The 26088-nt window shown below is 37.6% G+C and overlaps 3 protein-coding genes across 4 annotated transcripts; 2 read left to right on the top strand and 1 right to left on the bottom strand.

Moving 5' to 3' along the window:
* The first annotated feature begins 1175 nt into the window (after positions 1-1175).
* dhrs7ca (dehydrogenase/reductase (SDR family) member 7Ca) lies at positions 1176-8009 on the top strand. Of its 2 annotated transcripts, none has more exons than XM_063903007.1 (7): positions 1176-1337; positions 2813-2990; positions 3749-3861; positions 4786-4996; positions 5536-5628; positions 6345-6494; positions 7335-8009. In XM_063903007.1, the coding sequence occupies exons 2-7, from the start codon at positions 2828-2830 to the stop codon at positions 7538-7540; spliced, it is 936 nt and encodes a 311-aa protein (XP_063759077.1). In that variant the 5' UTR covers positions 1176-1337; positions 2813-2827; the 3' UTR covers positions 7541-8009. The 2 variants fall into 2 exon arrangements, with proteins under 2 accessions (XP_063759077.1, XP_063759076.1); XM_063903006.1 differs by lacking the exon at positions 1176-1337 and adding an exon at positions 2454-2523.
* A 1500-nt stretch (positions 8010-9509) lies between these two features.
* On the top strand, positions 9510-11229 carry LOC134877590 (protein NATD1-like). The gene is made up of 3 exons (XM_063903149.1): positions 9510-9733; positions 10650-10771; positions 10846-11229. The coding sequence occupies exons 1-3, from the start codon at positions 9580-9582 to the stop codon at positions 10960-10962; spliced, it is 393 nt and encodes a 130-aa protein (XP_063759219.1). The 5' UTR covers positions 9510-9579; the 3' UTR covers positions 10963-11229.
* Positions 11230-11485: 256 nt separating this feature from the next.
* On the bottom strand, positions 11486-20137 carry LOC134877588 (germ cell-specific gene 1-like protein). The gene is made up of 5 exons (XM_063903148.1): positions 19837-20137; positions 19200-19247; positions 17602-17754; positions 14409-14520; positions 11486-13362 (listed from the first exon to the last, which is right to left on the bottom strand). The coding sequence occupies exons 1-5, from the start codon at positions 20135-20137 to the stop codon at positions 13059-13061; spliced, it is 918 nt and encodes a 305-aa protein (XP_063759218.1). The 3' UTR covers positions 11486-13058.
* Between the last annotated feature and the right edge of the window lie 5951 nt (positions 20138-26088).

The following is a 26088-nucleotide window of genomic DNA, read 5'->3' as shown; positions in this document are numbered from 1 at the left end:
ATTACAATAAGATAAAATGTACTGTATTTATGTATGTATAATTATATTAAAAGAGATTATGTAAAGCAGGGGTGTCTAAACTACGGCCCGGGAGCCAAATGCGGCCCGCAGGCCATTTTGAATCGGCCCTCAGCAAATTCTAAAAGTATAATGGAATATGGCCCACAAATTAAACTTTTGCTTGTTTTATATTGTACTTCTCAAATATATATGTTAAAATATATGACAGAGTATTCATGTGTTAATGTGCCCAATTTTCAAATAATTTGTATGTGGCCCTCTGTGAAAAAAGTTTGGACACCCCTGATGTAAGGGATAATCTGATAATTGATCAAGGTTTTCTGTAACTGTTCAAATCTGTTCACAGTTTCTGACTCACTAGCAAGTACTTAAACACTGCAGAGCCCATACCATGTTCCTGTTAGTGTTTACTTCCTGTCTGCCTTCTTGTGATTTATCTGACGTCCATCCTCCGTTTTTTAACCGCTTTTCCTTTCTGTTTCTTTATCCAACGGTCAAACATCCTTGACAGCGGTCTGCACTACTGGATTAACAACTGTCACATGTCCTGAATTAACCAATCAGAATCGAGTATTCAACTAAACCATGTAACGATAATGTCAAAATCCTTGTATTTTTTCCAGCCACATAGTGGCGCACTTGAAATAATAATTCTGTTCAAACCAAAAAATAACCCTTATACACATACTGCTTCATCTAGGTGCCCTTGCACATCCTTGCATTTCAGGGTTATTTAAAAAAAAAGTAAAGTCAAAAACACAATTTATTCCTCTTAAATTTAAGTTTAAGGTAAAACTTTCATTTCAGATTCCCACTATAGTTTATATTATTTGCATTTTATCAAGATATGTTTTTATATAATTAATATTAATAATCTGTGTTATTTCCTTTTGTATTCCTATATATATGTTTGTTATCATATTCTATATATATTTAATACTTTCATATGTTATATGTTTTGTCACAAATAATCTTGCGTTTCCTGTAGTGACACTAGTCGAAATATAAATAAACTTGACTTTATACCCACACATCTCACTATTAAGACCTCTGAACAATACCTTAATCAATAAAATGCACAATGCAGCACACCTGAAAATGTTCCCTAAAGGAAGCCCCCCCCCATCTCTCCTGTCAATTTCCACATACCATGTCGACAACACACATGGAAAATAACTGACTCAGCTGTGCTCTATTAAAAGAGTTCAAATCCCAAAGTATTGCTGTGGCAGCGGGCAGACTGTCATGTTGGAGGAGCTGTGTGAATGAGCAGCAGGAGTATAAAACCCAGAAGACCTGAGGAAGCCTGAGAAGCAGTAAGTGTTGTCAGATAATTCATTTCTTCTTGAATGATCCAGGTCAGCTACACGACCAGCTCACTTTTATCTATCTGAGCTAAGTGCAAGGACACATTTTCGACTGGTTTTATCTGGATTTTATTCCGCACAGTAGTTGAAATAAAAAGTCTTCCATTTCCTTATTTTCTGGATAGTTTGTAATTGTGCTAATGTATCTCTGTCATGGAATAATATGAATACAACTCTGTGGCATTGCGCCTTTGTGAGAGATACAGTATCTATTTCTAGCACAGTTTATATTTAGACCAGCAGCCGGTGCTTGGATGGTAAACCTAAACCAAAATTCCCTGTAGGACAAATCTGGAACATGTGAGTGCCCATCTTTATGATCTGATGACAATTAACTGGCCTCCGGAGTGTCTAAAAGATTACACTTCATTTAGAGATATAAAGTTTCATACTTCAAGATATAAAGATTCACACTCCAAGATATAATCTGTAATTTAAACAGAAGTTCACCAAACTTTCTAGAAACATGTGTGTTTTGCATATCGGTGCATCTTATCTTTTTTTTGTAGTTATTTTGTTGCTCTTTTTTATTGTTTTGTTTGTCTTTCTGGCCAATTTGTATATTTCTTTTGCCTTTTTTTTTGCCTTGTCACTTTTTGTATGTGGTTGTTGTTTTGATTGTATTTATTTTATTTAGATCCTTTTTGTCTTTTGTAGTTCTTTTTTGTGGCTCTTTTTATTCATTTTGTTTTTGAATTTTGTCGTTTAGTGTGTCTTTATGTTTGGTTTACGTCTGATTGTCTCAAATGTTGATAGACTTTAAACTGGCACTTCAGACAGAGGCTTTGATCTTTGGAAACAAGTCGGTAAAAAGTTTAATTTTAAAGTAAACATTTTTTTTATAATAATCCTGCTTTCTCCACCTGTCCCCAATGAAATTCAACTCAGTTTTAAAATGTTTGATTGTGATTTTATCTTATGAAACACTTACTGCCTCTAGATTGCATATGTTTAGAAATGTAATGTGGTTGCTAATCCAGTACGCACCTCATTTACTTTTTGTTTTGATGAATAATGTAAGATATTGGTTTAAAAATGTCTTCTCTGTCTTTATTTCAGAGTTGTAAGAATAGTTAGATTTAAAATGGTATCAGGTGAGATGGAGTCCAATGTTACGGAGCCGGAGAGCTTTTGGGTATGACACGCTCCTTTTTATCATGCTAATTAGATCCTAAAAAGTCTTTGACATCCCATCCCATCTCATCTGCATCATCAGAAAGCCATTTCACATCTAAAAGTATGATAAAAACCCTAAACATGCTTTAACAACGAAAGCTTATTCTAACTTTCCACCGGAAAGCGAATAAGTGGAATTCCCAGAGTGTCAAACTCATTAAATATTATATACTAGCAATTACAAATATATGTACGCTTTTGTTTTGTTGCAGTTCTGCATATTAAATATGAAATAAAACATTTTCCAGCAAATCCTCCAGGAGATGGACCCGGTGTGGACCACCACTGTCCTGCTGGTGCCATGTGTGGTGGTGCTGACAGCTGGATTTTTCTACCTCTACAGCACTGTCGTGGGTCTATTCTCCAAAACATCTGTACGCAATAAAGTGGTGGTCATAACCGACGCCTTATCTGGGCTTGGAAAAGGTAACATGCGTTGTTGGTAATAAAGGTTTGATTGATTTGGTTTTTAATGTTTTTTTGGGTGTTGCAGTCTCATGCATTGGTAAAGACCGGTTTGAAATTTTGGGATATGTTGCATCCATAATATGTGTTCTTTCAGACTAGTTGAACACATTTTTGGTGTTTATTTGAATAACTTTGTCTTTTTGTGTCCTAAATTCACCAGAAGTCATTATTGGATAAAGCCTCATCTACATATTCACATGTAGTGTGTACAAAATGCATGACTTTACCGATACATATATTTAAGGCTGTTTTATTCAAATTTGTTTTCTCCACTTCTGTAGCACTTGAATAAACCATGTGTCCCAGTGTTATTCCTAACTATATAAGGAAGGTTTCTACCAACGGCTTTGTTCATATATCATTCAGAGGCTAATCTATAGAGCATTTTGTAAATGAAACAGGTCTAAAAGGCGTAGTTGTTTTCAGAATCTTTAGATATATCAATTGATTATAAGAGATAACCAAAAAAACCCTCTGTCAAAATATTTGACTGTAATTTATCAACAAAATTGTCAATGATCAGATTTATTTTCCTGAAAATGTAATCTTTTAGAAGATAATGCTTGATTTGATACTTAAACTTAATATTTAAGAAAACTTGAAATGCAAAAGAGATGAACTTAATGTAAATCATTAACTTGTGAATTTTCATGGTGATATCTATACATCAGTTGTTTACCCTATTCACCTGTAGTGTCTCTGCTCTATTAATGCAGAATGTGCAGATGTGTTTCACAAAAGAGGAGCGAGGCTCATCCTCTGTGGGAAGAGCTGGGAGAAACTGGAAGAACTTGCCGATGATTTGTCAAACGCCTCAGACCCAACGCTGGTAAGTACGGAAACAAGAAAAAAACATCCTTGTAAGAGGTCATGCTATATGCTCATCCATGATCTTATTTTGTAACGTATGATTCTACTGTGACATGTTTAACTGCTTTAATGTTCAAAAAGCTCTTTATTTTTTCTCATACTGCCAGTGCTGCAGCACCTCTTACTGAACAGAAAGAGGGCTCCTTATTATGCACCATCTGTCTGACACCAGAGCCCAGTCTGCTCTTATTTGTTCGTTGGCCGGCTCTACTGGGATTGAACAACTGCTTAGAGATGTCCCGTCCCTTAGCCTATCACATACAAAGTGTCGGGGTGCTAGCCAAAAGAAGCACAAGTGTTATGTACAGATGCCATTATGTTATGGAAGTTAAAAAAAAGTCCAATTGGGGTGTTTCCCACTGAAAAACTGAAATATTGACTTTAATTAAATGTATTTTGTCAACGGATTTCACATAACTGTGTTAAGTAAGTCAAAGGTAATAATATTACGTTTAAATAAAATTAAGGTTCAACTTAATATTATTGATTTGAACTAACTTAATGTTTTGTGACATTTGTTGACATTCGTTGCACGGGAATTGTTTGGGACAGAAACTCCCTCTGGACGGAAACCAGGCAATGTTAGCCTTTGCAGACCATTTTGACAAAGAGAAACATATCCCAAACTAAATGAAAGGGAAACCCCCCCAAAACATAACAGGGCCTCTTTAACTGTTTGTTGATTGTTTTGTGTAACAGCCTGGACTTTGTACCATGAAGACACAACTTAAGTGCAAAAATGTGCATTAAAACGGTCGAACGGAAATACACCTCATGAGTTAACATCAGTAACAACAGCTGACAGACACATTTAGTGGAATCGAAGTGTAAAGTACCCAAAAAAGGGATGAAGTTAAAGTCCCTCTTCATCTCTGTTTCTCAGACGTTTCCCTCCAAACTGGTGCTGCTGGACTTTGGAGACATGGACAGCCTGCCGGACGTGATCTCAGAGATCCTGGAGTGTTACGGCTGCCTGGACATCATCATCCTGAACAGCAGCATGAAGGTGAAGGCACCAGCACAGACCGTGTCTTTGGAGATGGACAAGCTGCTGATGGACAACAACTACTTTGGACCGGCCACGCTCGCCAAAGGTAAAAGATGGAAACACTATTAGCATGTCAAAGTATTACACAGTGTTGTTGTAAAGGCATGGCAAGACTTCATACAGAACCGGTCAATTTTGGTGTGTATCTGCAGAAAAATATTCAGATCTTTCAAATTAGTGAAAATACAAATACTGCATTGAAGGACTCTGTTACAAGTTAAAGTCCTGCTTTTAAAAGTAAAAGCACAAAAGTATATCCATCAAACTACACTTTAAAAGCTCACGCCGAATGTGCAATTACAAAATAATATTGTATATTCTTATATTATAATGTATATTATAATATTGATTTAGATGTGTTTGGTTTTTATTGCTGGTAAAGGTGGAGCTTATCTTTGTTTGCTGATATCTGTTGAAATTCCCTTTTACTGGATTTTTATTCATCCTATATTAATTGTAAACTTTATTTTAGTTGAGGGATAAAACCAGATTATTAAATATTAATATGTTTTGTTAGCTGAGCCCCCGTTTTCATGCACTTTTCTACTTCTTGTTGTTTACAGTGTTGACATGTTTGTGTTGCAGGTTTGCTGCCCTCCATGATCTGCAGGAGGACGGGTCACCTGCTGCTGGTCAACAGCATCCAGGGGAAGCTGGCCATGCCTTTCCGCACTGCATGTGAGTTCAGAGTGTTATGAAGGGAAATGCTTTTCTTTAATTAATATACTAGGTGCTACCGCACAGAGCACTGGTTACCATTATATTATGATTTACTAAATCTCTAAATAAACATTTACTTTTTTTTGCCACAGTAGCTGCATGAAATGTGTAACTGCAATAATACAAAAAGTGAAATAAGGAATTACTTATTAGACATATTTATTTAAAAAAAGCAATAGACCTGAATGTTATGAAAATAAATGAAACCCAGTCATTCTGACCTATTGGCACATACAGAGTTTCTGGTATCAATTTAAATTTAACTCATTATCAAAAGGCTTTTTCCATTTTCATTCTGTTCGAGAATGCCTATGCTATGAGTTATTTTTCTTTGTTAGGGTTATGTCACTAAGACCTGCCAACTATGCAACTGAAAACATTAATGGAAACAGATAAACAATGAAAAAACGTGTCTCCATGTTTCTCCTCTGGCCGTCTCCTCTAACATGTAAATGGGATTTATTCAGTTCATTTACAAAGTCCAATTTATGAATATGTAAGTGTTAAATGAAAATGATATTGTTACATTTCAATTTGTAACAATAGCACACAAAATGCTTCCATACCTAGAGTATAATAATGTTCTCTATGTTTGTGTTTACATAATTTTATACTTTAAAATGAGTTCAAACTAACAATAGCTGAGGGATTAAAGATGTTTTCTTCATGACCAGACGCAGCCTCTAAACATGCTGTCCAGGCCTTCTTTGACAGCCTGAGAGCTGAGGTGGAGGAGTATGGCATCTCCGTCAGTACCATCAACCACACCTTCATCTCTGCATCAATTGAAGACACAGAGACACCCTCCAAATCCATCTGCTCATGTAAGGAAAATCAGAAAGACAAAAGAATGGAGAAAAATCTTGCATTCCAGTAAATGTACTATGCTTTTTGATGTTTTCCCTTTCCTGTAGTGTTATATAGGTTTTTGAGCATGTACTGTAAATGGTCTGCAAAGGCTAAAATCCCAAAGTTCCCTCCAGATGGAGTTTCTCTCCCACACACTACCCCCCTGACTGAACGCCTCCATTTGATTACTTTGTTTACTTTGTCAACATAATGACTTCACTACACAACACTTGCACTATCATTTGATAGACTGAGGGGCGGGACAGCTCCAAACGATTGACCAATCACTACAGAGCCGTCCAGCAAACCAATCAGAGCAGACTGGACTCTGGTTCCAGACAGAGGGTGCATAATGGGGAACTTTTTCTCATACTGCCTGTTCAGTTGAGAAGAAATTAAGACCTTTTTGAACACTAAAGCGTTTTAATGTTAACCTAAAAAAGAGCATGTTAGGGCCCCCCTTAACTACATTCAACCACCTGTAAACAACAAATGTGTGTAAATAAATAGTTGTATGTTAAATGTAAACTGTAGTGTTAATAATACACATATGATAATAATGTGTTAATAATTCAGCACCTCTTAAATAATTTATTTCTGTACTTATTTTATCTCCTTCCCCCCAATGCCGAACAAAGGAATTAGATTTACTTATTTACCTAAAGATGAGTTAAACTTCCAGCATTATACATATATTTTGGCAATATATTGCGATAATAGCGTTATTGTGAATTATTAAAATCCTGTAGTGAATATCCTCCCTGGTTAAAAGGGTACTTTAATGTATAAAAACTGTATTATTTTATCTTTTGCAGTGTTGCACACTAAGAAGCCTCCGGGCGTTTCTCCAGAAGAGGCAGCAACTGAGATTGTGAAGACTCTGAGCAGCAAGAGGAAAGAGGTCCTGATCGCTCCCTCGCTCCCAAAGATGGCCATCTACGCCAGGTCCTTCTTCCCCAACGTGTTCTTCGCCGTGATGGCGGCAGGAGTGAAGCACGCCGAGGCCTCTGAGAACATGTAGAGCTGTAGCTGAGAAAAAAATATGACATGAGATTTAATGGTTAAGGTGAAACAAACCAGTGGAAATGGAAGTTATGTTTTATAATAGCAGTCACACATTTGACCATGCAGAAAAACTAAAAATAACATTCATAATCTTGTCTTGTTTCCATAAAAAAATATTTACAGCTACAATTTTTACAATTTGGCTTCATTGAAGATAGCATCTAAACCATGCTATGGTATTTCTTACACGTATTGACAGAAATGTGGTTTTAAAAGGAAAAAAAGGGGGGGAAAAGAACAGGCATTTTATGTTAAATGACCAGTTTTTCCATTAAAAATAATTGTCTATTCTAAAAAAAATAACAATATAAAACACCAAGTCAATTCTACCTAGGTTTAAAGAATGTATCAATACTGTCAACAACATTTTCTGAATGACTGATTGTATACATTTACAATAAAATGAAGTTTTGTTTCTCCTTTTATCTTTTTTTTCCTTCCTGTTTTTGTCCAATTATCTTTTTCTTTTTATGATGTTATATTGTGATGTCATCAGATTGTCATACATTTGTATTCAGTTTACATGTAGAGGTTAAAATACGTTAAAGAAAACATTTTTTAAAAAACCAACACACTTAAAACATACAAACGCAATCTTAATTTTATTAGAAACCAGTCAGAATGTGAATTATAAGTTGTGATTTAAAGACAGACAGATTGGTGTCATGGAGACATTTGTGGTGGTTAAAGAGGTGTTCGTGGCGATCCGGTTGATGTGATTTACAAAAGTGAGGTGGCAGCCGTTAATGACTCAGACATTGTGAATTTGTGGGGAGGCAAAGTGGAGTTTTTAATGTTAGCTGATGTTGTGATGGTTTTTGGTGAGGGATTTTGAAGCAATGATGGGCATTTCAGATTTATTACAGATGAGTTTGAGGAAGTTGGATTGCATCCTGGGATTTATTTCTGTAAGGCAGTTAATGAGAGCGGAGAAAGTTGCAGTGGTGATGGATATGGTTTGTTGTTGAGCTGGACATCACTGGTGTAGCAGATGAAGTAGAGGCTGTTGCCACGTATGATATTGTCAAGTTCTATCTAGGAGGAAGAAGATGAACAGGAGAGGATCAAGCACCCAACCTTGGGGGACACCTTGGGACAGGGCAAGGAAGGAGAGATGATGTTGAGGGAGGATTCGAGACCAGAGAGAAGAATGTGGGTGAAAGCTGCAGTAAGGTCATGGAGGATAAGGATGCTGAGGTGTCCAGAGTCTAAGGAGAGAAGGCTGTTGTTGGTGACTCTGAGGAGCGCTGTTTATGTGCTGTACTGTGAAAGGAAACCAGATTGGAATGGTTTGTTGTAGTTGGTTGATCGTTTTGACAGAAAGAGGAGATGAGTCATGGGTTTGATATGTGTATTATTTCACTGTAAAAAAATGAATCAGTATATTTTACAGTTTAATATGAGTGATGGTGGAACATTGAAATAAAAAAGTAAAAGGAAATGAAATGTATCTGTACTTGTACTTGTGGATTTAGAGAAAAAAATAAAGAATGTTTGTGTAAACACTTGACATTTTAATGTTGTCTTCAATTTTTTGATTTCATTTTTATTGGAAATGAGTTAAATTGTATTTTTTAGTTAAGAGCAAAGTGAAGCAAAGTTTTTCCCTGACAAACCTTTATACACTTTAGAAATCAGTGAATCTGGAAAATATATTTCTTCCTGAATTTTCCATTATTTTATGTGATATTATTTCTAACTAATCTTTAATCTTAGAGTATATCCAAGTTATTGGTTCATAAATGTAGGACTTTGATATTGGAAGTTTAAAATTGTGTTTAATTATTTTATTCTCATCCATCATTTTAAAATGTACTATTATTATAATTTGTCATCATTGAATGGCATTTTAATAACCTCAGTTTCTTCTGTGAAGTGGAGATCAAAGAAAGGTTATGCACAAGTTAATCATTATCTTTTTGTAGCATGTGGCGCCCCCTTGTGATCAGCAATCATTCCATGCTGCCTAGTTATACGTGTCTTTTTAATGTATAAATGGCTTTTAAAATATTATCCAGACTCACCACGTTAAATCTCCAAATAAAGGGTCCCCAGACTGGCTTCACTGCGTTAAGTTCTGGCTGTAGTTTGTCAGTGGAACACGACCGACAGAACCGGCGCTTCACTGTTACTCCAGGCAGCGGGGCAGGTAAGCGAATACAGCCGAGGACGACGCTCCTAAACCAGGGGAAATCCTGTAAGAGAGCCTGGCGTCTACTTGCGGCCTACTGGAACACATACATCTATGATATTGATTAGGTTACAGTTACATTATACATGTATTTATTCAAAGATAATTAGTTTTATTTTCCATTTATATCCACAGAGTTGTTTTTGTTAGACTGTAACACCGAGCGAAACATAACCTAAAAATAAGGGAATTTATGTAACTTTGTCAATGTTAAACGTTTCGCAGCCAAATTGTGCGATGTGTAATCTTTATGATGTGTTTATATCCGCCTAACTGTTCGGCATATATATTACTAGTAAAGGTTATACATTTCAGCCCATTTTAGGCTAGCAAGTCCCAGAAGCACAGCAGAAGCCGCCTAGTAGGGCGCACTTAAAAGTAGGTATTTGCGGAGGGAGTTTTATGGAAGAACATTTACGCAATTAAAACGCGAGCCTGTAAATCTTTAATTTTCACTTTCTCAAAATAACGACTTGTTTCCTCCCAATAATAAAACATCTCAAAACAACCCCCCAAAAGTCCCCAAATATGAATTGGTAAGTCATTATTTGGACTCACCAAGTCATTATTTCAAGAAAGTTTTTATTATGACTTACATAATTTTTTCATATAATTTATCCTAAGTTTTTATCCTTTTTTTCCCTGGCAAAAATGGTCATGAATGTCTTATCAAATGGGTAAGCAAAAGGGTGTTTTTAACTTTACGTCCCTCACCACATTAGAATTCAAGAAAACATGAGCTAAATCAATAAATACTTAAACAATTAAAAGTCAACAGTTGGATTCACATGTTACATTCTTTTTTAGGGTCCTTTTTCTGATCCCAGTATTTTTTTAAATTAAATAATAAGTCTTTCTCCTCCTGTTTCCCCAGGCGGCCATGCAGAATTTGCAGTGCTGCAATACAAATTCACCGGAGAAAAGGAAGTTGACTTAGTGTCAACGTATGTTCCCGATACATTTAGGGGCCAAGGTGTTGCTGCTTTGCTCTCACAGGTAATTTACACTTCATGCAGGCATTTGTAGGGTTTGAAAAGCTGTACTTAATATATGTAATACTTCTTTTACAGGCTGCCATGGACTTTCTGGTTGAAGAAAACCTCAAGGCTCACATCTCCTGCTGGTATATAAAGAAATACATCGAGGATCACCCGATAAAAACGTATAAAGGACTTGTGATCCCTTGACTGCAGCTTGATTTTGAAGTACAGCTAGTGATGCTACCTCAAATTATCTACAACCAAAATCTGTCAAAAATAATCTGAATAGATATTTCAACTTGTAAATTGTTGTTTGGCAACTTGAAATATGTGAATGTGTTATTAATTTTGTATCAGAAAGCACTTGAATCTTTTTTAATCCATAATGAGTTTATCAATAGTTTCTCACAAAGTATTCATATTTTTTAATGATTTAATATATGGAAAATAAATGCAAATGTTAGCAAGGCATAACGTTTGAGTTAAGACTTTTTTGTTTCTGATGCAGGATAATTGGTGCTGAATATCATTTAATAAAATGCTTGATCAGTAGTAAAATTCTGCCACCAAATGTATTTGTGGTTAAAACAGGATTTAGAGTATTATTTGCTGGATAGTTTACTATGTCAGTATTGATACGGCCAATCAACACAAGTATAGATATAAATAAACATCTATAGATAGTTGTTATTATGTATCTCAAGATAATAAAATACCTGAGGGCCAAAAAATGCAAGAAAATCAAGACCAATGGAGAAATGTAAATCAGTACAATAAATAATCTGCTATATTTGAGGAATGCATTTTTATAATTTAGGTCCTTACTTTTTTCATCTTCAATACTTTATAATCAAATTATACATAAATGCATTTCTGTCAAATACAAACAAACCTTCCATATTGCAAGTTTGCTCAAGAGACCATATACTTTTATTCCAATAGATGTCAGTCTTACTCCTTCATGCTCCCTCCCATTTAAATGTCAATGATAGATTTATGTCAAATTAAAAGATCTGCATTACATTAATAAGCAGCATGCAAATGCAACACATTTTTGTTTAAAATTGGACACAGTAGAGTTTTTGAACAGTAACGGATCTAAAGCATGGATACAAATTGTAAAAAAAAACAAAAAACACACAGGCAAATTATTCATATATGCACCATCAAAAATGTGACTAATAAGCCTTTTGATATCAATAAACCCTTTTTTCATTTGTCCTTGCATGTACATTTGGCTGCCTAGGAAAGATCATTAATACGTAATGAGCGATCCTTGTCTGATCCTCTGCACTCCATGTGAGCCGCATCATGAATTACAGCCAGGCTTATAACACTCACACGCTGCATACAGCAGATTTTCTTTCAGTGGACATAAAAACCCTCTGCTCAGTGGAGTTAACATGTATGGAATATGAGACAATGATAAAAGGCCTTCTTGTGCAAAACAGCTGCTGCTGCATCTTCTGTAGATGTTGTGTGTATTCTTGCTGTTTTGCATGTCTTTTTCGTAATATGCGTGTCTTTGTGGTCATTTTGTTTCTCATTGTGGTTGTTTTGCATGTTTTTGCGGCTTTATTTTTGCATATCTGTATGATTGGTTGTGTGTATTTTTTGGTAGTTTTGCTTTTTTTGGCCATCTGTGTTTTTCCGGTAATTTTGGGTGCTACTGCTGTCGCTTAGCATTTGTTTCAGGTATTTTTGTTTGTCTTTTAAAAAAATTATTTACATCTCTTTGTATTTGTTTTATGTTTGTGTAGTCGTTTGACTTTTAATTGACCCACAAGAAATGTTAACCACCCAATTATCCATCAACGATGTATAGTGCAATATGTTCCCTATCAGAACCTCTGTCCATACTTTGAATTGACAAAGTCTTATCCCAGAGGACAACTCATGAGCAACATTCCCATGCATCTTGAGTTAAAAAAAGGCCAAAAGCAGAATATCTTTGAAGTTAAAACATAAATAATCCATGCCCCAGCAGCAGAAGCAGGTTACACATCCTGCAGCTTGTTACAGATTAGTGTGAAGGCTATGAAATTGCAGCCCTCTTCTCTTCCTCCCACAAATAGAATTGCATGGAAAGATTTGATGAAATGCATGTTGCATCAAAGCCGACCATGTTACATTATTCCCGGATAAAAAGAATCTGTGCTCTGGCCTCACGGGACCCGTATTTGATGTGTGGCAACAAAACAAAACATTCCTGTATTAGAAATTGAAATCCTGGAAACAAGAATCAATCTTGAACATCAGCGCTGTAAAGTGTTCCAATGGGGCACAGGGGAAGGGACTCCATCTTAACAGTAAACCTCTCCTTGGTGTTCTGTTCCATCGTCCATCTGCACCATGTACGTAGTTCCTGTGGAGGGTTTGTGGCCGTTGACCGGCAGTTCCAGCTGTGCCTCGGTGTCAGCAGGCACGGCGGTCAGGTACATGTCCCACATCTGCTCAGGGAGCTGCTGCTCCAGCATCTTCTGCTTTATTATCAGGCTCTTCTCGATGTTCCGCCGCTTGTATTTGAACTCTACGATGGTCTTTGTATATCTATTGAGGGCCGTCACTGCGGAGCCCATGCAGGTGCCGAAAGAGCCCCATGCTAAACTGAAGAGAGGTTTGGAAACAGACAGGGTAAATTAACAGTGAGGTGTTTTTACTTTGCATTTTTACCATGTCAGGAAACGTGAACTTGGATTTATTCTTTTTAAAGAATCAACTCGTAACAAACAGCAAGAACATGCATTAACAATTAACGGTTTTGAATGATCTTTCATCATTTACAAAAACAGTGTTGTTTTGAATGAAAGTTTTTGGGGAAGTTGAAAACATACATAACTGGTCTAGATGAGTTTCATAAACGCACGTGCTATATCAGCAAAGCTCTTCCACTATATTTCTGAAATTTTAACATTTTTTTATATTTCTATTGTATTTCTTTCCTTTCTATATTTATGTTTCCTGTTTGTATTTTTATAGTATTCTTTACATTTTTAATTATATTTTTCTTCTCTTTTATCAAAGTTTATTTTTTAAAGTATTTTGTCATATTTGTTATTTCATTCATTTTCATTCTTATTACATTCTTACATCATACTTTGCTTTTCCATATTTTCTATCGATGCTTTTTAATTTAAAAAATATATATATTTTATGGTTTTTTTTCTTGATAGTGAAAAGGTATAAAACATAAATTAAAAATGTTTTATAACCCAAGCTAATTTGCTATCTTTGTCCCTTCATTTTTGTAAATAAAGGTTTTACTCTTAACTCAAATGTATCTTACTGTTTGGGTTACAGACATTTAAAATATTCACAATTCCTATCGTTGAACTATTCTAAATGTATCCGTTTTCTTGAACTGAAAAATTGTTAATCAAATCATTGACTAAGCATTGATTAAATTGACGTTTGAATAATTTAATTCCAAATGTTTTCGTGCTAAAACTATTCCAGATTTGAATAATATATTACGTTTCTGAATTGTGAAGTTTTTGTCTCTGCAAAAAAACACATCATAAAAGATAGGAGGACAAACATTAGCTGATTACACATTTGATAATAATTATCAATATATGTATACTGTATATGCTGATTTCTTAAGAGCAATATTTTTTATTTCAGTGTTGAATAGAAATAAGAACAGTTCTTACACATAAGACCAGCTGTAGTCCCAGGTCTTTGGCCTCCAGTCTTCTGGCCCCATCGCCACCGCCAGCTGGAAAATGGTGGTAAACATCATGTGGGCCACCATCCCACAAAGTCCTGAGAACAAGTGGAAACAAGTGATATTAAAATATATGAATAAAAGCATTATCGATGACATGAATCACTTGTGCATTAAAAAAGGATTCTTGTTCAAAAAGCATAAAATGGACACATGCTAATTGAATCTACGGCTAGCCAGTTAATGAAACACCTGCAGTGTAGTAAACAATACAAACTTCATTTGAAAATGGTAAAGAAAAGAATATATATACTGTATTACAGCACCTCCAAAAGTGGTGAAAAAGGTATTGAGACACTTTACTTCAGTGGAGAGAACAAGGTGATAGAAAGTCAGAGACAATGTCTGTCATCAAAATGACTCATCTGTAGATAAAGAGGCTTACTGCAGTCCCTGTGCAGGATCAATGTTGGAGGAGAATGGATGGGCGTCAGAGTAGATGGTGGCTGAAATGTGGACACTTTCACTGTGTCCTGCTCACATCAATATGATCTGTTTCTCTTTGGCCAAGCTTTTTAATAAAACCTTTAGTTTGTAGGAACTCAGATTGGTCTCCAGCTGCCTTGCTCTCCAGTGTCTGCTTATTGAATTTCCATCTCACTAAGTGTAGGTTTTTAAAGGAGCCCTTTTATGCTCATTTTCAAATACAGTATTTTGTGCCTCTACTGTGACATGTCTCCATGCTTTAATGTTCAAAAAGGTCTTTATGTTTCTCATACTGCCTGTGCCACAGCACCTCCCTTCACCCTCTGTCTGAAACCAGTGCACAGTCTGCTCTGATTGGTTATTTGATTTTATCCTTTGCAGACCATTTACATGCACAAAAACCTATATAAGACACTACAGGAAAGGGAAAACCCCAAAAGCATAATTGGGCCCCTTTGAAATGTTTACCTTTAAAGTAACTAAAGTCATTAAAGGAGTGAAAGTAGAATGTTTCTTAAAGTTAAATACTTTAGCAATTCATCAAGTACCCAAAGTCGACGCTTGATGATAATGGTACTGAATATTTATTTCAGATTTTATTCTTTTCTATATGTATGTCTGTTATTCCTGCATTTTATGATCGCAACATTCTGATTTAATTTTTTGTAGGGATACTGCATGTTGCATTGTTAGAGGATCCTGGGATTTAAGATTTTCTAGGCCAACAACCACGCTGTAGCTGCCTTTGAAAATAAATCCTCTGAATCCTGAACTTTGAACCTTAAGGAACAAATATTTACTCAGAGTATAACTACACTGGGGTGTGATGTATACTTAAAATGTGGTGGAGATGGCCCTCTCTGATGCAGCAGGCTCTCTCTACAGCTGCTTTTCTCGGGATTAACTAGTAACAGGAGGGGGGATGGGAGTCCAGGGAGGGGGGGACTGGAGGGAGCTCCTCTGGGCAGGTCCTGGCACAGCCCAAAACCGCAGATCCAATCCGATTAGTCCACAAACCGGCAAATCCTCCGAGGTAGAGAGTGCACGCGCTGCAGTGAGCTGCTGCACACTGACCTGCTGCCCTGCTCCTTTATTTATTTTACAACACATGTAGCTGCTCCTTAACTACATTCAAGGCCCACCACTTTAACACTCACATTTATAATAAGTATAAACATATTTAATGAATGGTTTATTACAAATGATAATGCTGCTGATATACATGTGTATTCATGTTCCTCCTGTGTAAGTACCCATTAGTGTAGTAACATTTATTGTGTGTGTGTGTGTGTGTGTGTGTGTGTGTGTGTGTGTGTGTGTGTGTGTGTGTGTGTGTGTGTGTGTGTGTGTGGGATTTCCTTAGTTTAAACTTTAGTTTTTGTTTTTTTAAACGTATTGTTTGTTCATTTTTGTAAAACTATGTAAAATACGGAATGACTGAAATGAGGACAAAAATGAATACCTCTACCTTATTGAACCTGTGGCGGTGATGGCAAAGTCCATAGGGGCTTGGCCTGGGAACTGGAAGGTCACCAGTTCAAGTCCCCGAAAGACCTAGTGCCACCGTGGTGTCCCTGAGCAAGACACTGGTTACCTACACTGCTCCCCGGGCGCCGTACATAATGGCAGCCCACTGCTCCTAACACTAGGATGGGTCAAATGCAGAGACCGCATTTCGTTGTCCTAGTACTTGTACTCTGTGCAATGACAATAAAAGTTGAATCTTCTTCATCTTCTGTGTGAGGCTTAAATAAACGTTTTAAAAAGTACTTTATATATGCAGGATTTTCATCGTTTATTACAAACTTAGATTTTACTCTGACACACTTGTCGAAAATGAATTTGAAGAGACTTAATTTAAATGTAGGCCTCTGGAAATGAAGCCCTCCATTTAAGAGCAGCCAATTCCTGAAGCCACCTGAACGGAGTTATTGGATACATGAAAATAATTGTGGACACATGCCCTATTTAATCTGTACTGTTCTTAAACTCAATGTAGTATTACCAAACCCCAAGGGGTCCCAAAGGAGATTGATCAAAATATAATCTTTTTTTATTCTAACATAGTGACTATTCTTGAAATATTACAACTTTTTTTGGAAACATAATTTCACATAATTTCAATTTCACTTTCTACAAGTATTATTTTCTCTGGAAGTGTGACTTCTTTTTCTAACATTTTATAAATTCAGTTAAAATGATTTTATAAATATTACTATTTTCTATGGATTTTGTATTTTTTGGGGGATGTCAAAATTCAGACTTTTTTCTCAATTCTAACTTTTTTTCTCAGAATTCAGACTTCAATAAAGTCAGAATTCTGGGATTAAAGTCAGAATTCTGACATCCCAAAAACATTGTTTTCATGTAGCCCTAATCCTCTTCCGTAGTTTTTGGAAGATGTTGCATCTTAAAATATATATTTTTTGGCTGCCTTAATATTGTAATAATAAATGCCTGAGACAATTTTTATTTATTTGTTTTAATACTGGTTTATGGCCATATACTGTACTTGAAAAATCATTCCTATCAGCCTCAGCTGTATTCTGTGTTTAATGGTCATTAGCAAGATGGTGAATATGCTAAACATCACGTCAGCATTAGCTTGGTGAGCATGTTAGGGACTGTTGTTGATTTTGTTGTAGTTTTGTGCAGGTTTGTAAAAGATCTAAAAATGGCAGGGTAAGTGTTACCTGACAGGGCGGTGCATAGGGCAGCGAAGGCACTGAGCTTCAGCTTGTTCATGATGCTGAAGCAGGGGCACTGTTCTAGGGTCATCAGAGCCCCCCCAGCAAAGAGCAGCGTGAGGTACAGACTCTCGGCCACGATACACAACCACAGCACTCCTGGAAACACCGGAAACATGGGATTATGATGTGCCGTGTCCTCATAATAATACCCTGTCCTGAGGAATAATCCCACTTGTCTGCTCCTTTTAGGTCTTGAGATCTGAATCTGAGCAGGATCATTAAATAAGGGCAATGTCTGGTCATAGCTAAATTAGATTTATTTATTAAGCTGCTATGCTGGTCCTAACATGCTTGTAAAGGTGAGATCTCACGGTAATGTGTAAGGCATTTTTGATGAAATGCAGAATCTCTGCGATAAAACTTGAAATGTTATGTTCTTAAAACACTGTCAACATTCAATTTTAAGAAAAGGTACACAAGTAAAAATACAGAATATAAAACGTTACTTAAGTACCAGTATCAGCATAATGTAGCTAAGAGTATAACAAGTAATAGTACTTAGTATCCAGAATGGCTTCTTTCACTGTATTATTGAATATTATTATTCTGTCTCACAAATACATGTCGTAACATTTTAAAATGTGTCATAGTTGAGCCACTTTCAAGAAGGGTATCGGAGAAGAATATATTATGTAGCATAAAATAGTAATACTTACGTAACTAAAATACATATGTCAAAATACTTTGGTAAATGCGCCTTTTCACAGTACACCACTGATGATATGTTAACAAAGAACTACGGGGCTCTACCTTATGATTTTTTTTAATATGAATTGTTTTATCATTATTACTAGCAGATATTCTAGTGTTGTTTTTACCTTCGGAGAAAACTGAGGTCTTACCCGATGCATTAACTGGACATTCATGGCATGGTAATACATCTTTCCAATTTATGATTACATCAATTGTGTACAGCTACATTAATTTGCACACTTGTATGCATGCTTCAAATGGCATGTACTTCTTGACTCTTATAGTTAGTTTACACCGGACGCCAAACACATTTTTGCCTTTTCATGCTTGTGCAAGTTTGACCGCAGCATAATTTGTATACGTCCTTCACTCATGGTAGACCCACCTGAGAGGTGGCAGGGCTTATCTCCATTTTGATAACTAGATACAAACCAGCTATTTCTAAAATAAACACTATAGCTGCTTTGTTGTGGAAGTCCCTGATCTGTCGGGAAACCAAACGCATCAAGTCTTGGTTCATAACACCACCCAGAGACACACCAGTGAATTTAACCAAGCTGTATTCAGTGTTTCTAGTAATTCACAAGTTGGTTGAATCAATCTTGTGGACTAGAGTGATATGAACCAAACATTGATATGCAAGGATTTAATTGCACACAAGGATTCTGAAATAGCGACGTAATTATAGCGATTTGTTAAAAGTCTGAATTATTGTTACGAAGAGAGCGAGCAAAACACCTTTAAAATGCCTTTTAAACGACAGATGGAGAAGATCAATGATGCTAGGCTAGGATAGGCTAGGCTAGGCTACCATTGTAACGTCAACTCAACTTCATACATCATTGTACCTCTTTCATGTTCTGGTGCAATCTCTGAGAAGTCTCTGCAGTCAAATCCTGCAATCAAAAGAAAAACATACAGTAGGATTTATTGTTGTTGTAGAATAAAATGTCACTACAAAATAGCTCTGACGTTCCCTCAAAGAGAACGTGTAATGTGGTATTAATTTTAGAGGAAATAAGACTTTCATTGAAAGATTCCATTCAAATCCAAGTGAATATTGATAAATAATTAATTTATGGAAAATTAACTTGTAACATTTTATAAGAACATTTGTGACTGTATGCTAACGGTAACGGTGAATGCAGTTAACTTCAACATATGAAGGCATTCTGAAACTGACTGGTGTTTTTTACACTGCAAAACTTTTTTTTCCCCAAAATGTCCAAGGACTGTGCAACTGCTTTCAATAAAGTATATGCACTGCACAGATATATAGCTAAACGTGCCTTGATTTTAAGCATATAGAAAACAAAGTTACATTGCTGTAAATAAAACACGTTCAGCGTTATCTCTAATGAAAAGCCAGGCTTTGCTTTAACAATGTCAACATTTGTAACCTGTAGATTTTTACTTCCTACTGCATCACTTCCTGGTTTTTGCACACCTAGCTGTAGCTAAATGGGGTTTTAAAGTCGGACTAACCGTTCATGTCGGCAGCCTGCTCACAGGAGAAAAATATTCCTGTGTGGAACTTCCTCATGAGGAACTTCTCCTCTCCGGTCTCGAAGATGTACTGCACCAGGCGGCTGTCATTGATGTTGGTGCTGTTGAATCGGATGCAGAACCACTGCTTGGCTTTTGGGGGGCCAGTGCAGAAGGGTTTGGCCACCTTCCGGGTCCCCTCGCACCAGTAGCTAGTGGTCACAGCAGACAATGCAAAAGCAAACGCAACAAAGTTGAGGGTGATCGCCAGAGAAGCCCGCCGCCCTCGCTCTAGCCTCATGGTCCAGGCCAGAGGAGATGAAATAAAAAAAGGCAACTAATCCTGGCTTTCGAAATGCAGCCACCGTGTTTTGCCTCCCAGCAGATGCATCAAATCTTCATAATCCTGTTGGGGCTTCTTGGGTGAGAACGCTTTACATCCATCCGCCGGTTTTAATGTTGTGCCACCAACTTAATGAAAGGATTCATTGTCTCTACAGAGACAATAGACAGCCATGGGAGTCCTATGCTTTTTCCTGCTTCATTTGAACTCTTTCTGTCGTCGCTGTTTGTCGTACCCTCGCTCCTCCCCTTCCACAAATCTTTTTCTACAATATCATCCATTACACTTATATTCCAGACTTCCTTTAAGCATCATAATAAAATAAAAAAAAGATTAACCACAGGCTTAAATTATAATCCAGGACAAGTTTACATTTCCCAGATTTCTTTTTCCTGCATTTGATGTCAAAGGGTATCTCAAAAGCAATTGCAGGCGCACAAGATCAAGAGCCTATTGTACAGACGCCGACCCGTGACATAATGTGTACAGTCTCATATGAAAATCCATCCATAATGTGGTGCATGCAGGGCAAATCTCTTCACGTCTAACAGCCTGCTGATGTGGGATATACCTCCCAAAGGAACACAAATTACTTGCAGACGTTTGTGAAGGAAATGACAGATGTTCGGGGAAAACATCTGCCGCCTTTACGCTGATACATTTGTCTTTTTCCTGTTGATGATTTTCCATCACACTAAAATTGTCATGACACTCGGCAGCTCAGACTTACTCCAACAAACTTGTCACCTTGTGTTTGAGCTGTAATTTAAAACAGTAAATTGGGTAACATTTTAACAGCTGAAATGCAGAGGTGAGATTTATAGTTTGCACATGTTTTGCCAAAATAGAGATTGTGTTGTCTGACATTGAAATTAAGCAAAGGATCTGACACTAAGTTAAGACAGTTTTTCCCAACATGCTAGATAAATTGAACATATTGAAGATGGTAACAAGAGTCCCTAACATGTTTATGCTAACATGTTGAACTTGTTTAGCATGTTCACCATCTTGGTTACATGCTGCTATTCCGACATACCTGTACTCCGACATTGACGTCTAATTGTCGGAGTAGCGGCAGTTCCATTTTTTTTTAAACGTGCCACTACAACATGTTTTCCATTGTCGGAGAAGTGGCACTTTACTTTGTTTTCAAACATTTCGACATGGTGCGTTGGGTCTGCATAGCTCCACTTAAGTGGAAGCATTCGGAGCGGTAGACACGCAGGGCCCCCCTCCTCCCTCATGGAAGCTTCTGATAGCCCTCCCGAATCCACCGCCACTGCTCCTCCCAAGTCTCTCCATCGTCATCCCATCAGCTCCGGTCTACAGCTCCGCAGAATTGGGAGCAGCCTCGATGGCTTGCATAGCTTTAACTTTCTTTGAGCGACTCCCTTGCAGATCGGAGGCAGGGCGATCGGACAACAATGAAATTGAGTGCCAACCAGTCAGTGCATCCATTACACCAGGGGTCTTCAACGTTTTTCAGGCCAGGGACCCCCAAACTGATGGAGAGTTGGAGCAGGGACCCCCTACTATTAATATGGCATACAATTGTGTTTTATATTAAACGGGGCCTAGTGCAGTGTGTAAACATAGATACTGTTATTGTACATTCAATACTAAGCTATTCAAATAATACACAGGTTAATATATTCATGTTTTTATTTTAAACAAGTGCAAGGTACAGTGTGACCGTACCACTGCCATTTATGAACATATATCTTGCACACAACACAGGGCTATTAAAATAAATCACAATAAAAGTTTGAACTTTAAACAAGTGCAAGGTGCAGAGTGGCTGTGCCACTGTCATTTATAAACAAACACTGAGCTATGAGATTTTAACACTAAACATGCATGTAGATGGGACAATGAATCCTCAAACCATCTGTGGATGGCACACGTACTCTCACATCAGTGAGATGTCTGACCCTGATGAGCAGCACACAGCTGATCCAGCCTTGGACGGATGGAGGTTGTCAGGCAGAGGGTCATATCAGCCTCAGGCTGCAGCCTTGACCTGTATTTGTTTTTCAAGTAAGTCAGTGAGGAAAATCCACTTTCGCAAAGATAGGTTGTGGCAAAGGGCAAAAGGCTCATCATGGCTTTTCCTGCCAATTGCGGAAAGTCTTTCTGGCAAGAGATCCAGAACTGGGTGAGTGGTTTTGTGTCATATATGTGTCTGAACGTACTGTCAGTGGATAGTTCGATTAGCTGATCCTCCTCCGTCACTGTCAGGTGTGTGCCGTCTGCTGCGTTGTCTGTGAATGGAAACAGTATCCATGTCTTGTCCCTGCGCCAGGAGTCAGCCTCAGAAAAGTAGTGCCCAAATTGTCCCTCGAGCGCCTCCAAATGCGCAAGAATTGCGCGTGTAATGGGGGGCGAGAGCACAGCAGAATCTCCCAGCTCATCCACTGATGGAAACATGGAAAATATTTCCTCCCCGATGCGCTCCCTCCACCTTTTGATTTTTTTTAGAAAGCCTTCCATTTTGTCATACAGTTGAATGGCATGGGTATTGCGGCCTTGCATTGAACTGTTCAGTTTGTTCAGCTCAGCGAAAACATCAGCAAGATAGGCAAGTTTGGTGACCCAAACATTGTCATTGAAAAGTGCAGCCAGCTCTGTGCGCTTTTGGAGAAGTAAAAACTCCCGAATAGACTTGCGCAATTCCAGCACACGTGACAACACTGTTCCACGTGAAAGCCACCGAACCTCGGAATGGTAGAGTAGCGCAGTGTGTTCTTCTCCCTCAGCAGCACAGAGATTCGAGAAGAGACGTGTTTGCAATGCGCTCTTCTTGACTAGGTTGACTACTTTCACTACCGAGTCCATGACATCTGCCAATTCAGCGCTCATATCTTTGGCAACAAGTGTCTCCTGTGTAGCATGCAGTGCGTCCAAATCACTTGCGGAGACACATCCCTTACAAGCGCGATTAGTCCAATTTTTAAACCAGCCATGGCTCTTGCACCGTCAGTGCACAGCGCAATACATTTTGTCCACGGAATGTCATTCTCTCTGAAAAAAACATCGATCACTTTGAAGATTTCAGAACTAGTTGTGCGTTGAGGGAGGCACTTTCAAAACAAAAATTCCTCCTGCATTTCCTTATCATCGACAAAGCGCACAAACGCCAGAAGCTGGGCGTCCTTCGACACATCTGTTGACTCGTCTAATTGTAACGCAAATGCATCTGCCAACCTCAGCTTCTCTATCAGTTGCATCCTCACATCAGATGCCATCTCGTCTATACGGCGAGCTATGGTTGTGTCCGACACTGGAATGGTTTTCAGTTTATTAATGTCAATATCATTTCCATACATGGTTTTACACATATCGGTTGCTGAAGGCAATATTAAATCCTCTGCAAGTGTGTATGGCTGTTTCTTCTGGGCAATCCGAAGAGCAATTTGATAAGAGCATTTCAAAGCTAGCTCCCCAACTTTGGCTGATTTTCTGATCAATGTCTGTTGACCTTGGAGGGATTTGAGGCTAGCTTGGAAGTATTCAACAGGTTTGTCTTTTAAGTGGCTGTGTGTTGTCTCCAAGTGACGCTGCAGCTTTGATGGCTTCATAGATTCATTTGAAAGAACAGTAGAGCAAATGACACACATTGGAAACTCAATGCCATCTGTCTCCTTAAAGGTAAACCCGAACTTCAGATAATGATCTGAATATTTTCGTGTCTTCTCCCTTTTGCGCTTACCCTTATTAGCTGCAACATCTGCAGGCGCAGCAGGTTCTGCCTCGTCACTTGCATGTTCACTGGTGGATGGTATCTCGCTTGTGCTTGTTGATTTTTTCGCTCGAGTTACAAAACGATCCATTTTATATGTATGGTCTTCTCAATAATGTCGCTGCGTGCATCCCTGTGTCTGGGTCTTCAGTAAACTGGGGCCTGAATAGGCTCTCGTCCAATCACGGGGAACCTGACAGAGCCAGCGCATAGACATAATATTATGTCTATGAGCCAGCGTGTGTCACACGGCCTCGTGATTGGCACATCTGCCTCCATTTTTCCGTTCGCTATAATATTTTGGATTTGTGTTGTGCATTTAAAGACATTGCAATTTGTGGGAAAAAACGGTTTGTAAAAAAAAAATATATATATAAAAAATTGTCTAATCAACCAAAGATTTCGCGACCCCCCTGCAGTACCTCCGCGGACCCCCTGGGGGTCGCGACCCCCCTGTTGAAGACCTCTGCATTACACCAATAGGCTATATTATATTATACAAAATAGCTGAATATGTTAAAAAAGTATATGTTAAAAAGACACACAAACAAAAATGAAAGAAAGACGATGCCCCGACACGCCTGGGTAGACTGTCGGAATGGCGGTACTACAATTGTGTCGTAATAGGGGCATGTCGTAATAGGTGTATGTCGGAATAGGGGCATGTCGTTATAGAACATGTCGGAATAGAGGTTGCACCCCCACCAACTTGCTAACTACCATTAAACACAAAGTACAGCTGAGACCGATAGGAACGTTTTTTCAAGAATTTGGTTATAAACCAGTATGGACACTTGGAAGGGATCTCTAATGTTGTATTTGGTTTTAGGGAGTCACTGTCCCTACGCTGATGATCAGGTTAGAACACTTGTTGCTCTGCGACCATGTTAGCATTTAGCTCGAAGCGCTAACGTGAGTTAATAGAGCCTCGAAGAGATGTTAGCATGTACAGTTGCTGTGATTTCTTCAATAACAGGAATTGTTGGGGACAATATATTGAATTAAAAGGTTTTATAAACACTGACATTTAAACACTTGAGGAGATGCAGACCACCACAACACTTTCAATGGCAATTGTTTTACTACAGTTTAATAAAACTGTGGCATTGAAATTGCTTAACTCAATGTACGGACATTTACTAAAGGTAATGTAGAATGCATAGAGAATATTGGAGTCCCTTTTCAACCCATTGTCGTTCAAGGCAGAAAATGAATGTTTTTTTTGTGTATTTGTGATCTGTTTAGGGTGCAAAATTGCTACCATGTTCTCAAATCTTGAAAATATGTATATTCTTCATCAAAATTGGTAGTATAATACATGATTTTTGCTTAAATTAGTACACACAAGATACTATTATGACCGCCACACCCATACTTTAGAACATAGTAATAATAATATTCTGATATGAGTATAAAAACTATAGGTTAAGGTTTGATGCTTGTGTGCACATGAAAGCCTTCAGAATCTTAGTTTTCTTTGCAAAAAAAAAGTGTTTGTATAAATATTGAAGCATTGTACGGTACATTCCTCTTTAAACTGCAGAGCAGTATTTGAGTCGTTGCCAGCATCTCACTGAGTAATTCTCTTAAACACAAAGAGATTATTCTGAACATTAGCCTTTACGTAATAAAAATGTAAAAAGTCCAGCGTAACACTTGATGAAGCAGTAAGCCTCTTGTACAGTGAATATTTCATGGAATCATTTTAACATAGTAAATACCTGCCAGAGGGAAACTAATTCTTTTGAGTTGACTGACAGATGTGAGATTTGAATGCTTTCCCCTGGGACGGAGATGCTCGCCATTCTGTGAATTTATAACAAAACTTAAATGTTATGTAATTATGTGAGAGCATGGGATCATATTTGAAAGACAAGGGAATGATTTGGGATTTCCTAATCTGATTATGCTTTAGTAGATATGTAGAGTTTTAGATGGATGCTCCCAACATAGAAAAGGGACATTATTCATTAATCCGTTTGGCAACGGATAAATGAACTCCTAAGTAATCATCTATAGAGTGGTTCAGTTAATGAGTTCTGACTTACACACACAGTACGAGTTTACATTTCGGCACTTGTGGTTTGCTTGTCTATGTTCAAGTCAATGTTTTTTAAATGGGATTTTGGATAGATGTTTTAAATAAATTCTGCATTTAATACCTAAGAGA

This window comes from Eleginops maclovinus, chromosome 16 (assembly GCF_036324505.1).
Source record: "Eleginops maclovinus isolate JMC-PN-2008 ecotype Puerto Natales chromosome 16, JC_Emac_rtc_rv5, whole genome shotgun sequence".
NCBI lineage: Eukaryota > Metazoa > Chordata > Actinopteri > Perciformes > Eleginopidae > Eleginops > Eleginops maclovinus.
This window is presented reverse-complemented; position numbering and strand designations above follow the sequence as displayed.